Genomic DNA, 15,331 nt, shown 5'->3' with positions numbered 1-15,331 from the left:
GAGCCCGGCCAGTGACGGAGTCCCTCAGGTAATCGTTGTGCTCACGATGGACACTCCCAGGAAGGCTTTGCTCTGTCCTCGGCACGGCTTCCGTCTGCAGACGTGAACGAGTTTGCAATTGGAGCTGAGGACGCAGATGAAGGAGCGATAAAAGAAACAGAGAGCGAGCCGGTCCGTATGCATGTGTTCAACCTAGAGAACTTTCCCTCACTTCAGGACATAGTAGGAAGCTTAGTGTCCTGTGTGCGCTCCTCCGTGAGGCCAGGAAGGGCTGGGGACCCCGAAACCCTTAAAGACATCACAGGTAACAGCTGCATCGCCAGGCTGTTCCCTGCCCTGCTGTTCTGTCGAGATGAGCTTGGCCAGTGCTGGCCTGAGAGATGGCAGTAGAGGGTGCTTAGGGGTGCTCGAGATGACTGTTCTCAGAATTAAAAGCAAAGGTTTGCTGATCATTCCCGAGTCTCCCTCTCAAATACAGCCTTTACCTGTGCCCAGTGAATATTTTTTTAACTCAATGAATGCCATTAATGATGGTACCAGAAGAGATACCATATCATTCATCTACAACTCCCTCGCAAGGGGGCTTCTCTTACCTACCCACGTGCAGAGGGTCCGTGTCCTTCGAGAACAGCTCTAGGACAGGAAGTGTGGGAGCCGAGGGGAAAGTGTCTGGTGAAGAGCAGAGAGCTCTTCTTTCTGCCCCATGGAACCCATGTCAGAGAACTGAGAAAGATCAGAGTGGTCGGAGCCCTAGCTGTGATTCAGCCCAAGTCTGTTTGAAGAAAATGAACCTGAATGGCCACAGGGTGAGAGGCAGCTGAGGAACGAGCCAGAAGCCTGCTTTGGCTCTGGTCTGGATTTCTGGGGTCCTTCCTGCTGCAACAGTGACTCTGTCCCCAGAGACTCTTTGAATCCCACAAGCCCTTATCAGGGCCACCCTAGAAATATTGGGAGCATGGACCCTAGATTAATGTGCTATTGGATAGTCACACGGTAGATAACTTCCTCTAGTGCTGAGTTCCTAACAGACTGGAAGAAGGAGACTTAATAAGCAAGACAGAACTGAACAGGACCAAAGCAATGTCAATGAGTGCCCAGAACCAGTGTCCTTATCCGCCAGGGAGGCAGAGGGACACCTCTGTGTTAGAGTCCAAAGCTGGGCAGCTATTTGACAAGGGAAAGGTGGGAGTTCTGGGTTGAGTGGGAGAGAGCTAAGGAGGATTAAGAGGAAACAGACATGTTTTCCAAGATAAGAAAAGGGAATAAGAGAAGGGAAACTTTGTCTCTAAGGACCTGTAGCCAGTAGGAGGGAAGTTGGGAAGGACCAAGTGGAGATAGGTCATCTCACTAAAGCAAATGGCACTCGAGCCTGGAGGGGTTGGAGCCGCTGGGCACAGTGCCCTGGGAGGTGACAGGGGCCTCGCTGCCTGGTTGTCAGAGTCTGCCAGTGGAGAGAACCATCAGCGTTCTTTAAGCATCTCAGGAACTCTTGGAATCAAAGGATCCCAGGTTTGGAGTCACAAAGGAAGAGAGACAGAGAGGAAAGAATACTTTCTAGTGCAGAGCTGGGAAATCCCCGGTGTGGAGCCCTCACCAGGTAGAGAACTGGAACAGGCTGGCAGAGTTCTAAGAGCTAGAGGGACAAGGGGTCACGAGGAGGGGCCTGCAGGCAGGGCACCATCTATGTGGAGCGGTCAGTTCTGGATCGTTTGGGGACTGGTGGAATTTCAGCTCGCTTGCAGTGTGAGCTGGTGTGTGTACATCGACAGTCCGAAGGCCTGTGGGGCTGAGAGGGCTTAGGAGTTGAGAGAATGGTGCCTATCAGGGCTGTCTACACGGACAACAGTCCTCTCCCGATGAGCACAGCACATTCATTGCGGGTGTAGACTGGGCCTGGAGTCACAGAAGTCACACAGAGGGGCGGAGAACTGTGGAATGCCTGCAGTGCCACGAATTGGTGCACAGCTCTTCAGAGAGGGAAGAGTGAGTGTGCAGCCAGGACTCAGGTGTGCAAGGCACGGAGGAGGTGGTAAGAGCCAGCCTTAGGAAGTGGGGATCACCAAGAGGAGCCTCCGTGATAGACGGAAAGCCAGCCCCTCGTTGCTGTGGTTGCTGGGTGGAGTGGGAAGAGGAGCGAGCCGAGGCTTTGGTACATAAACCTTGAACTCTAAAAGGGTAGTGTGGGGTGACCAAGGAAAGGCAGAGCCCCTGGACTGTGATCACAACGACAGGCTGTTGTGGGAACACAGCACTAGACAGTTGTTTATAGCAGACATTCAGAAAGCAGGGGCGGGGGAGGCGATGGAGGCCATGCTCAGGCAGAGAGAAGCCAGCTGTTACAGTCAGGCAGAGCTTGGGGGAGAGAAGGGGTTTGGGGTTGAGCCAAGGCTTCCCTGAGGGTCCCCCGGGATCTCAGCTTTGCTGGAGGGGGAGAGCTGCCGTCCTCCTTGGCGAAGAGCTGCGCAATTGTTAAGGGGAGGGACGGCCTGGGTTCTTCCCCTGCACACCGGGAAGGGCCAGCACGATGGATGGGCCTCTTCCACGGGGCAGGCCCCTCCTCTGGCACTGTGCTACAGAGGTCTGTCCTGCCAGAAAACAGCACTGGGATTCTAAGGGTCACCTTCAGAATCCTACGCTCCAAAGGACCGCAGGAGGATCCCTGAAATGGCCTTTGCTGTGTGAGACCAGGCCGTCTCAGTCTTGCTATCTCCTAGGGCCATCATTGTTTCAGACTACAAGGTTAACAGCAAAGAAAGTGGTTAAAAAGTAACAACTGAAGGCATCAGTAAAGAAAGGAGCCTTCAAAAACATGGATGCCTTGCTAAACTCATGACAAAGAGGAATTTTTCCTTATGTGGCTATTTTATAAGTGGATCCAGGAAAAGTTAAGTGAGTCTTCCAACATGTCATATTTCCACACAGATGATAAAAACCTTTGTTTTTATGCCAAGAACGCATCTCTGTCTTCTAATGTTGAAGCCACTCACGGCATCAGGTGGAATATTAATCTTCTGTGTTGTCTTTTCTAATTAACTGCACTCTCCAGTTCTGGTATCAGATCCTACTGCATGTCTCACAGAAAAAAAAATAACATCAGATAAAATGGAATGGACAACATCAGAATAGTTCACGTCTGCTTAGAGCTTTGGCGGAAAACACTTAGGAGGACTAGGCAGACATGGCTGTCAGTTAGGCCGCTTTCTTTTCCTTATCGTTTTTACCAGGGGACTTTTCCCTAGAAAGCGTTCACAAGCATAAGACAAGAACGTTCCACACATAAGCTGTGAATGATTGCCACTGTTCTAAATGAACGTAGTTCAGGCTATCAGCTTTTGACTCTTGTGTTTTACAAACACCCTTTGCTGTTCTTTCTAACACTGGACACAAGACCCCTATGAAATGATTTCAGTATAAATGTCACTTTTCTCAACAGAGTATTAAGATTTGGAAAAAAAGAAGTGAAGCTCACAGCACTGTGCTTTGCCTAGGAGATGGGGATGTGTTTTCCTTTCTTTCTGTCTTTTTTCCTGTAACAGAGGAGCCACCAATTGAGTCAAGAAGGTCTTGTGCCCAATCATATGCTCAGGGAAACAGGATTTCTGGTAGACATTAACTGTTCCCTAGGAAAAATTTCCATAGCAGATGCAGAGGGTTTGATGAGTGAGCTACAGAAGTAGGGAAACCAGACATCTTCAAAGTGTTGCCGCTTGAGAGAGACACTGGGATTAGTGTTTATCATAGGCCTCTCGGGCCCCACACCAGGCTTCAGCTCTCCTGAATAGCCAAGCATGCTCTGTGTGTGCCATATTGTATGTGTAAGAAGATCACGTTGTTGTTTGATGCGGTGATGACAAATTATCCAACGTTTTTATGACCTACATTTGTAGATGTTCAGCTTGTGGGAAAAATGCTCACAGATTTTCCTCGGGGTTGTTTTGTCTTATTTGCATTATACAGATTTCAACTCCCAAGTAAGGGAGTAATAAATGAAGAAGGAATTGAGTCTTAACAGTGACATAGGCATCATTTTTATTGAGTCCATGGATCATGTGAAGTCTTTTTTGAAACGTCTCCATGTGCTGAGCAAGAGGGAGACCCTTTCTCATCCCTTACTCTGATCCCTTGGGGGGGGGTCACTGGCTTAGAGCTGGAAATGCAGAGGGATTTTTTTTGTGGTGTGGTTCATCTGCCTTCTGCCTCACAATATGAAGTATTTCTATGGCTCTCTGTTGCACCTCAAACTCCATGGCTCTGCACCTTCCTAGAAACATCTGGAATCTTACATCTGGGCTGAAGAGTGGCACATATTTTGGAGTTCAAAGCAAGAGCATGGGATTATTGAGTGAAAATGAAAGAAAAAAAATAAAGAAACAAAAAACCAAAGCAAACCCCAAACCGACAAAACAAGATTGTCATTCCTATAGCAAAACAATTATTCTCATCACTGTATCTTCTGAGAAGGATCGTGATGGAAGCCGTTCAAATTTGCTTACTTTCACTGTGCACAGAATTACTCTGCAGAGATGTCAGCGGGGATTTTTTCCCATGTGTTTAGGGGAAAAAGGAACCTTCCCAAGGCTGGCACCTCCTGCCTGAGCTTGTACTCAGACAAGTTTGCTTTGCGTTAGAGAAAACCTGCCAATTTTATGGGGCAGTATTTGCATGCTTTTTCAGAGTGAGAATAAACACAGTTTTTCTGGCACAGTCAAATTGAATTGATCTAATTCTTATTTTTTCCTTTTAACAAGGCAGATTAACAATGCCATGAATATTGATTAACGTCACCCCTTTCATTATTTGCAAAATTCAATTTTAAATATAACACATTCTCTGCCATTAAAAAGTTCATAACGAATGCTCTCCCAATACTACAATTAGGCCCCAAATATACATTTTCTGAACCCAACAATATGAGTATATTTGCTCACATAAACATCTCTTCTTGTCCCTAATCACAGCTGCATTATCAAAACTATTTATAAGGAATAATTCTAATTTAAATCAGTCTGGGTTTAAGCAATGCCTCTAAAATGCTCAGCAGACTTACTGGATTACTGATTTTTTTCCCCAGTGCACCATTGTAACCCCATTCTCAGCCACGGAATGGGAGGTAGGGAATTAACATGGTCTCACTCAGCCGGCTCTACATCTTTTGCCTGACTGAGGGATTATCTCATTCTCCCAGGTCTACCAGATGACCTACTTAGAGTGTCATAAAAATAAGGTTGGATAATTATGTCATGACTGGTTTCACATCACTCTGTTTAACATTGTTCTGCATTATGTGATTAGATATAGAGGCACTGGCATAAGGAGATGAATGAAGCATCTTGTCAGGTTCCAGGCTTGCATTCAAGCTTCACAGAACCCAACAGCATGTGAGAAAGGAAATATCAGAATCCACTGCAGTATTTTTAAGAATGAAAACGTTACATGTAGGCTGATTCCACAAAGTTGCACGTGCTCGACTCCTTTTCTGGTTTTGCTGGAGCAATGGTTTTACGAGGAATCAAATCCTAACCTGGGAAGATGGGCTGCTGAGCTCTGAACCTGGGCTTCTCTTCTCTAAGCTGGGGATATGCATATAAAATTGTGCTCACTGCTCAAGGAGGCAGCAGAAATGATCCCCAAATTAGAAACAGCCTTTAGATTTTTGTTCATCTACTCACTTATTTTCTCTGGCAGTGTGGTAATATAAAAATTCCTGCAGCTACACTTCTGTCCAAGCTGAGTAGAGCCTTGCAGATGATATACCCGAGATGTTTCCCTCGGAAAAGTGAATGTTTTGAAATTGAACTACAAAGATGGTGCCAGTGAAATCACGATACTAAATGTCTGTATTCCACAACACGATCTAAGAAGTTGCCTCTTATCCATTCAGAATGCAGAACTGAAAAACAGTTTCACATTCCTTAATCGCCATGTGTTTCATTCATCCCTACTTCGTGTTTCTTGTTGGTTTCCAAAGAAACATGTCAGAACACTGAAGGATGCATGTGGTCACTTGTTCTAACGCTTTCACATGTTTTGCATTTCTTTCTTTTAAAGCACAAGACTCTGCTGACCTTATTTTCCTTATTGACGGATCAAACAACACCGGAGGTGTCCATTTCGCTGTCATTCGCAACTTCCTTGTAAATCTCCTTGAGAGACTCCCCATTGGAACCCAGCAGATGCGAGTGGGGGTGGTACAGTATAGTGACGAGCCCAGAACCATGTTCTCCTTGGCCAGCTTCTCTTCCAAGGCTCAGGTTCTGGAAGCAGTGAAGGCCTTGGGGTTTGTGGGGGGCGAGTTGGCCAACATCGGCCTGGCCCTGGACTTTGTGGTGGAGAACCACTTCACGCAGGCAGGGGGCAGCCGTGCGCAGGACGGGGTCCCCCAGGTGTTGGTACTCATCAGTGCCGGGCCGTCTAGCGATGAGATTGGAGATGGGGTGATAGCGCTGAAGCAGGCTAGCGTGTTCTCGTTCTGCCTCGGAGCCCAGGCCGCCTCCAGGGCGGAGCTTCAACACATAGCTACTGATGACAACCTGGTGTTTACTGTCCCGGAATTCCGTAGCTTTGGGGACCTCCAGGAGCAGTTACTGCCGTACATTGTTGGTGTGGCCCAAAGGCACATTGTCTTGCAACCGCCAACGATTGTCACTCAAGGTACGTATGTCCTTCTCGCCGCCCCTGTGGGTAGGGGTGCTTGCTGCCAGGGTGTGTTTTGTAGGAGAAAGGGGGGCACCGGAGTGAGACGTGTCGGGACAACCTGTAAGTACCCCCAGTCCAGTCCTCATGGGAGCAGCAGGCTTCTGGACGGGGCGGATGTGCTCAACAAAGTACTCGGTAGAGCTAGAGCTCAGCGAGTGAGTCCGAAGCTCTGTTGGTTCCGGAGACAAAGAGAAAGTGTGCCTTTCAGGACAACACAACCTGAGCGTGGTTAGGCTGTTTGTAATCCAGCCCTTCTAAGAACGGTCTTGAATGGTTCGTGGCCATTCTGAAAAAGCTATGCCAGGATAACAGTATCACTGGTGTGTTCAAAGTGTGTTCATAGATAGGGTCCCTCCCAAAGTGGAGGAAAATTACCATGTGTCCTCTGTGGCTGTGACAATAGGAGAGGGACTCTTCTGAAGTAAGGTCAGAAGACCACCCATTGGGTTAAATATTTACAAATGATTTAAATCACATTCAGAACATAAAGCCAATCACGTCATGCAGCCCACGTCCATTAGCCACCCACGGGAACTGTGCGGACATCGTAGTCCACAGCTCATGTGATGAGCTGAGATGCTGAGCACTTTTCAGAACATACTAATGTTATGACCTTGTAACGTTAGACCAACTGGAGGCCAGTCGATGCCTGAGTGCCGCGGTGGCGGACACCATGCTGAGGCTTCCACCACTGGCCTGGTGAGGCTGACAGCCTGGGGCCTGCTGACAGGGTCAGTCCTCAAAGACCTTGATCCTCATCATCCTTCCAGCACCACGGCAGAGTTTGTGCTCGGTGGAAACTAACAAATGAATGAGATTTATGGAAGATCGGTAGCATGTGCACCATGAATCTTCTGCTGTGGAGTAACACTTATTTTCTTACTTTACAAGTAAAGGGCCTGTGTCTGTACAACAACCATGTATACACTATTCCAATGAAGGCATTACTCATGGTATCACAGAGTTCCAGGCTGGAGAAAGGATTGACAGTTACGTAAAAAGAAGCACTTTGCATGGGCCTGAGCACTGTCCTTCAACTCTCTCAAGGCTAGAGCTCTACCACTTGAGCCTCAGCACCACTTCCGGCTTTTTTCTATATATGTGGTATCAAGGAATTGAACCTGGGTCTTTGTGCATGCTAGGCAAGCACTCTACCACTAGGCCAAACTCCAGGCCTGAGAATGAAATTTTTAAAGTGTTATTTAAAAACTTGTTTATTGGATTATAAATGGAACTGACCTCCACCTAATTAGCAGATATAGTTACTCCATAACTCTCACATGTTGCCTTACTAAGTGGAGAATTTAAACAGAATTAGCAAAAACTTCCTCTGAACCATTTTCAAAGAGGGCTTTTGTGGTAATGACAGTCAAATTGTAGGCAGATTGCTAAGGACCATGTCGTCTCTGCTGACATGGGACACTAGAACCATGTCTGGTGATATAGTTAGGAAAACATACATGAGAATTACTTCCTGGAGAAGACTCTTGATAACGTTAAGCTGGGAAAGGTCAGTCAGCTGTGGCTGAGTTTCAACTCCCTCAGGCTTCGAGCTTCTCTCCCCTTGATGGGGACACAGACCTGACCCACTGAACTCCCTCAGGGGAGCTGGAAGGAAGGTCAAAGTTTGGGGTCTTGCTTCTACACGGCAGTGAAGGGCGCAGGCAATGGTATGTAGAGTCCAGCTGCTTGCCTTTCTGCCCATCATGGGTTCCTGCTGGGACCATGGGATGAGGGAAACAATCAAATGGAAATAGTCAACTTCCAGAAGTCTCTCTGGGCGCCATATCGTCAGAAGCAAATGATTTCTCTAAGTTTTGTAAGCACAGACGATACGCCGTCACTGTCCTGGTAGGCGTGGCACCATCTGTGGTCTTCTGTGGAGCAGCTGTGCAATCCCGGGCAGGCTACACAAGCCCTCTGGGCTCTGATTTCTTGAACTTACGGCAAAGAATTTGCAGTTGATGAAAAGATGTTTATTTCAGGGGAAGATTCAGCTTCGTTACTAAATCAGGCAATTTCATTGACCTCCTTTCAGATTTCCCTAGATAACTAGAGTTTTAACTCTGTTTATGAAAATCGTGCTTAAGCTTAGCAATTAACTTACAAGCACTCAACTAATGTTCTTGCCTATCTGACACATGCCAGATGCTGTGCCAAGACTGAGGACACAGCGCTGTGAATAGACTGGGTGACTTGTGGCCTGCTTCGTTAGAAGGAGGCAATACATGATCAAAATGTAAAAGAGTGAAGGAAACAGTCCCTTGGTGTGACCAATTCCGTGAGGGCATTAAACGTGGCTGGGATAGAAAGAGTATGAGCAGGGGAGCTTCAAGCCCCAGGAGGAAGCAGTGGAGTGAAAAGGAGAGGAGTAGAAAAGCGGGGGAAGGATGCAGCTTGGTAGCTGAGCCACTTTACGACAGTGCAGCCCTCGTGCACGGAGCCAAGGTGCATGGAGCCCGCCTCTGTGAGAGGCTAAAGCCCAGCAACCACTAGCTTGGGTGTGCCACGCTGGAGGCAAGCACGAGGCCTTCCGGGGCTGTGCCCAGCTGGGTTTGGGAAAAAGGTCTGAGAAGGAAAAGGAGATGGGGCTGGAAAAGAGAGGAGGCCTTGGGAATGCGGAGGGGACGCATTTGTACTGCGGGACAAGGAGAGGCAGGCCCTGGGGAGATGCAGGACGGGCGGAGGATCGGGAGATGGTGTGGTGGAGAGCTGTCGGGAAGCTGTGGAGAACGAGGGTCAGGAGCATCCACGCAAGGTCACATGGAGACTGCCGGGCAGATCGGGGCCCGTGGAGTAATGGTGGCATGAGGGAGAAAGGCCGAGGGGCTGAGGAGAACGGTGGGGGGTAAGAGGGCTGGGGTAGAGAGTGGTGGTTTGATGGTGGGAGCACAGGCGCTGTTTGATGGCTTCCCTCAGTCATCTGTGCAGAGGATCTCGCATGGCGACATGCGTGGAAGAGCACTGAGAAGGGAGCACAGCCGCGAGGCAGTCATTCTCCGGGGGGGTGAGCCTCCTGGGAGCATGGCAGGGCAGAAGACTGGTGCTGTCCCCCTGTGTGCGTTTGTGGCTCTGGGTGTGAGGCCTGGGTCCTGGTGGTGGGGCAGCGAGACATAGAGAAGAGAGGGCCAGCATGGATGCTGCTCAGCGGTGTGATGAGGATCTGGAGAGGGGGGAAGGCAGGGGGACAGGCCCAGGGGAGGGGCGTGCCACGGTGTGAGGAAGGGGCAGGGAACAAGGCCCAGTGGGGAGGTGGCGGGTGGATGGAGGCTCCGTGGCAGGCTCTGGGGTGGCGCTCAGGCCAGCTGGGGGTCTGGGAGCGCGGACAGCGTGGACAAGAACATACATTTTATTGGGATGTTCAAGCCACTGTGTCCCAAGTTTGTGGAGGTGGGTGGGTGGGAATGGACGTAAAGACAGCTCCAAGGCAGTGCCGTGGTCCGGAGGCGTGAGGCCACATGCCCAACTCTTGGGCTTTTAAGGGCTTCCTTGGAGGAAGCATTCTGGAGATTTGCTGGTGTCAGCCAGAGGGCAAAGGCTGGGAAGGCCAGGCCACATAGCCAGGTGGTGACCAGAACCTTCAAGCTTGCCTCCCCAACAGCTAACAGACACCAACCCAGCAGAACCGTGCAGAGGAGAGAGCAGGGTCCTGCCCCTGGACTGGCCTTTCAGACCAGGTGGAAGGAAGTCTGAATGCACCCCTGGCGTGGCTCCTGAGCAGGTGAAGGGAAGGATGGCTGCACCGCTGACATGGCAGCAATGGGAGTCGCCAGGTTAAGGCTGGGAGCTGAGTCTTAGAGTCAGGAAGCAGACACAGGACCCAGTCCTAGGGGCATTCAATATTTCCAGTGCTTCTTTGGTTTGGCCAAGCACAATTCCAGGTGTGGAATCTGTGGTGAGTTCCCAGGGTGTTAGACACGCTCCTCCCGTTAGCTAAGGCTAGAGCCCACAGGACTCTGGGGGGCACTTTAGAATCCAAGGCCAACTTCTCAGAAGTGGACATGGGCTTAAAGTGTCTTTGGGCAGCGAACAGTGATTCAGCCATCAGGGCTCTTGTGATTTGGGAGGGGTTTGTGTGACATGGATGAACACAGGCCTAGTTGATTATTGCCTGTGACAAATACAATTGTGCACATATATTCCATGCAACTATAGAAGTGCACATTCATTATCCCTCCTGGTAGAAAGGCGTACAAACTCTACTAGACATAGACACATTCCATTTTATTTGCAAAGATATTTTAAACACAGCCTAGGGAGACAGCAAGATCTAAACTTAAGGAAGGAAAAAGCCCTGAAGAGATGTTTATAACCAGGCTCGTGGCCTGGTAAGAACTGGTCAAGCCCTGTCCTGTGTTCACTGGGCACCTGTAAGATGGAAGTGCATGAATGTTACCCTCTTGTTAGGATGCAGACCTTCTCTTGGTGCTGAGAGCATAGTAAGGGGGTACAGGAGACCCTACATCACTCTCGGGGGCCTCGTATCCCTGGATCTGACACAAGCTCCCCACCGCCAGTCCTCACAATCAAGAATGAGCTACCTTAAAAAAAAACACATCAGAAAAGGCAGCACTAACTCTAGGAATTTTTGCCTTTATTACCAATCTTCCTCCTGAGAGGCATTATTAAATCAGCTTGCTTTCCAGCCGTCGGGTGCTGGGGAGATGTTACAGGACTCTGAGGGGCTGTCCTGCAAACACCCCTTCTCAGGTCCTGTCAGGTTCACTCTTTAGGTCTTAGCGTTCCCCCAGGCTCTGAAGGGGTGCAGGTGTTTAAGGACCCACCCTCAGGCAAGTCGCACCCAAGTCAGGGCTGCCTGGACAGAGGCCGCAGGCACTGGAAGCAGGGGTCTCCTGGAGGCCTCTTGCTTTGTGGCTGTCTTGAGGTCGTGACAGCATTAATGTGCCACTGATGACCCTTTCCACCACATCTCTTACGTGGACAGCTTTGGTGGGGCTTGTTGTCTTTGATGTTGGTTTCCTAAGTTTTAGGATGCTACTTGTAATTTTCGCCTGGAGAAGGAATCCACGGGTTGTCAAGCTGACGAGAATGGGAGAGCGTCCAAAAAGAGGGTTCTCTTTTGACTTGTAACCTGGCAAGGTGTGATATTGATGTTGGGTTTCTGACTCAAGGCTGCCTCTGAGCTGAGCAAATACAGCTCGCTTGCTTTATTTCTCAAGTATGGGTCCTTTCTGGCCAAGTTACAGGCTGATGGCAGAAATGACCTGACGACCTTTTTAGTGACAGCAGGTAAACAGGTTGTTCCTCTACAATGGTTTGGCTCAATGTAGGAAGGGTCGGCCAGGGCGGGGGAGGGGAGCCAGGCTGGCACCTTGTAGAGAAGGATGCAAATGTCACTTAGTGTCACTTAGCAGCACCCTTGCCAGAGATGGTGCTGTGCAGAGTCACCACGGAAAGTGGTTGCAAAGGCTGTTCGACTCACCTGTTCCTCTTGCTACCTACAGTCATCGAAGTCAACAAGAGGGACATAGTCTTCCTGGTGGACGGGTCATCCAACCTGGGGCTGGCCAACTTCAATGCCATCCGAGACTTCGTTGCCAGAGTCATCCAGAGGCTGGAGATCGGACAGGATCTCATCCAGGTGGCGGTGGCTCAGTACGCAGACACCGTAAAGCCCGAGTTTTATTTCAATAGCTACCCGGGCAAGAGAGAGGTGGTAGCGGCCGTGAGGCGGATGAAGCCCCTGGAAGGCTCAGCCCTGTACACGGGCTCCGCTCTGGACTTTGTCCGGGACAATCTGTTCGTTAGCTCGGCTGGCTACCGGGCTGCAGAAGGGGTCCCCAAGCTCCTGGTGCTTATCACGGGTGGGAAATCCCTCGACGAGATCAGCCGGCCTGCCCGGCAGCTGAAGAGCAGCAGCATCATGGCTTTTGCCATTGGGAGCAAGGCGGCCGACCAGGCCGAGCTGCAAGAGATCGCCTTCGACGCCTCGCTGGTGTTCACGCCTGCCGAGTTCCGCGCCGTCCCTCTGCAGAGCATGCTGCCCAGCCTGCTGGCGCCTCTCAGGACCCTCTCAGGAACCTCGGAAGGTATGGCGGCTGGGCGCAGGCTGCAGAAGGGGCGCTGGCAGGTAGAACCGTTTGAGAGAGAACAGAGTGTGGCCTTGTGGATGAGGAAACGTAGGGCGTAAGCTCTAGGGCCCCCAGGTCACATGTCCCTGTGTCTTCTGGCCGAGGGGTGCTGTCTCCATTTCTTATTCCTGGTTGAAGCCCAGTGACCCCCGGCCAGCTGCCTCCTCCTCCCCCCCGCTGGAGGTGACAGGGATTCCAAAGAAGCAGTGGCCCTGTCTGGTAATCCCTGTCCTCCTTCTGCACAAGGGATTTCCTACCATGGGAAAGAAGATTGGAAGGGTGGAAAGGCAAAGCCCAATGTTTCTTCAAATCCCTTGCTAACTGTAATTGGAGATGGGAAAGTTATTTGTAAGGCCTTACTTACAAAGCATGGCAACCTGTAACTCGGCTACATGCAGTTTTCTGTTTCCAATGAAGAGAAGATGAGTATCGTGGGCTCAAGCTTCTCACCTCACAAACCGCCTGCTGCAGACATTTTGGTGCATGACCCCTGCTGCCTGGACCCCTGCTCTGCCCAGACTCTGTGGTCTCTGAAAAGCATGCGCTCTCTCTCTCTCTCTGTCTCTCCCTCCCTCCCTCTCTCTCCCTCTTCCTCCCTCCCTCCCCTCCCTCTCTCTCCTCTATGCTAATCTACTCAATAAACACAGAGAACAATTAGTGTGCCTTAGAGTAAGGCACCAGGAAAAAGAATAAAGGGAATTTTTAAAGGCATAAGTTAAACAGAGGGTTAACAGCCAGTCCTTAGGGGGACCCCTCTCCCAGAGGACACCCATGCAAGGATCCTAAGTCCCTCATTAAAGTGATGTGGGGCTTGCATACAACCTGTGTCCATTCTCTGGCACGCGTGACCTCAGGTCTGCGTCGCTCATGATATCTAAAGTCCCGCGAACGCTACAGCGATGCTTTGCGTTTTAGGGAATATTGACAAGAAAAGATCTGCCCAGATGTTTGGTCGTTGGTGGGTGGAATCCACAGGTGGAAACCCTCAGATAGATTCACTTCACCTGGTCTAGGTGTCTAACCTCGGCACCCACCAGCTGCCCCCTCCCTCCGGAGGGCACCCTGCTTGGATAATCCACCAGTGCTGTGACCCCCGGAGAAGGAGAGGAGGATAGTGGGGAGGCTGAGGGCCTCAGGCCGAGAACAGCTTCTTCAAATTGGTTCTCTGTCTGAAGAGTCATAGGAGCCCAGGTCATGAGGGGAAAATGCTCCTGTGCTATGGAGGGAAAGTCCGCCCTAGATGCACAGGGCTGAGAGCCCAGAGGGCTCATCCCTGCCCAGGAAGCCCGGGTGGATGGGTACCCTGGCACCTTGGTAGGAGCCATTTCTAGGGGTGCTGTGTTCTATACGTCCTAACTCTGCCACGCCATCTCTCTGTGAGCCACTTGGGTTTGCACACGCGGATGTTAATTCCACATGCCTCACCCACACCAGCCGCCACCAGAGGAAAATATGCAGCCGCTGCCATATTTTGCCAGATGGACACGCTCTGCCATGCTGACTTCCTCTGTGTTCCGCGTGCGGGCATGCGTGCCCGTGGGGCGGACACACAGGGGAAGCTCCGCTGCGTATGTCTCACTGTGTTTTCTGTGCTTCACCGCAGTTCACGTAAACAAAAGGGATATCATCTTCCTTTTGGATGGATCGGTCAACGTCGGAAAGACCAATTTCCCTTACGTGCGCGACTTTGTAATGAACCTAGTTAACAGCCTTGATGTTGGAAGTGACAATATTCGTGTTGGTCTTGTGCAATTTAGTGACACTCCGGTCACGGAGTTCTCTCTGGACACATACCAGAGCAAGTCAGAGCTGCTGGCTCACTTGAGACGCTTGCAGCTCAGGGGGGGCTCTGGCCTGAACACGGGCGCGGCCCTGAGCTACGTCCAGGCCCACCACTTCACCGAGGCTGGCGGCAGCAGGATTCGGGAACACGTGCCGCAGCTGCTGCTCCTGCTCACAGCCGGGCGCTCGGACGACTCGTATTTGCAAGCCGCCAATGCCCTGGCTCGAGAGGGCGTGCTGACCTTTTGTGTGGGGGCCAGCCAGGCGGATAAGGCAGAGCTCGAGCAGATGGCTTTTAACCCAAGCCTGGTGTATCTCATGGACGATTTCAGCTCCCTGCCGGCTTTGCCTCAGCAGCTGATTCAGCCCCTGACCACTTACGTTAGTGGAGGTGTGGAGGAAGTGCCACTCACCCAGGCAGGTAAACCCACCCCGCCAGCTCCGGCCCTCCCTCCCCAGTGTCGTGGCCAGGAGGAAACCCAGAGCCCAGGAGCCCCAGAGAGACAGCCCATCCCTCCATTTCTCCATCCCTCCATCCCTGGGATCAAAAACCTTCTCCACAGGGGACTTCAGATGTTATCCTAGCAAGCTGAGACTGCAAGGGGCATTTGTGCCTGGAAGAGTAGAACACCCAGGGGGTCTGTGTTGTCTTGCTCTTTATTCCGAAGCCCCTCCTCCATTCCCATAAAGATCAGATGGAGTGAAAATCCAGGAGAGAAAAGAAGGGATGGAAAGTGAGATGGGGTGGGGAGAAAGAGAAA

At 50.7% G+C, this 15,331-nt stretch overlaps 1 protein-coding gene across 1 annotated transcript in view; it reads left to right on the top strand.

Moving 5' to 3' along the window:
• The window catches only part of Col6a3 (collagen type VI alpha 3 chain), a 76,160-nt gene that overhangs the window by 13,610 nt on the left and 47,219 nt on the right, over positions 1-15,331 (top strand). Inside the window, exons 3-5 of the mRNA XM_090355113.1 lie at positions 6,049-6,651; positions 12,162-12,746; positions 14,392-14,991. Of these exons, the coding sequence (XP_090211239.1) occupies positions 6,049-6,651; positions 12,162-12,746; positions 14,392-14,991 (1,788 nt within the window). The remainder of the gene's footprint in view (positions 1-6,048; positions 6,652-12,161; positions 12,747-14,391; positions 14,992-15,331) is intronic.

This window comes from Megascapheus bottae, chromosome 21 (assembly GCF_031878675.1).
Source record: "Megascapheus bottae isolate mThoBot1 chromosome 21, mThoBot2.hap1, whole genome shotgun sequence".
Lineage (NCBI taxonomy): Eukaryota > Metazoa > Chordata > Mammalia > Rodentia > Geomyidae > Megascapheus > Megascapheus bottae.
Note: the sequence above shows the minus strand (reverse complement) of the source record. Positions and strands in the feature narration are given on the sequence as shown.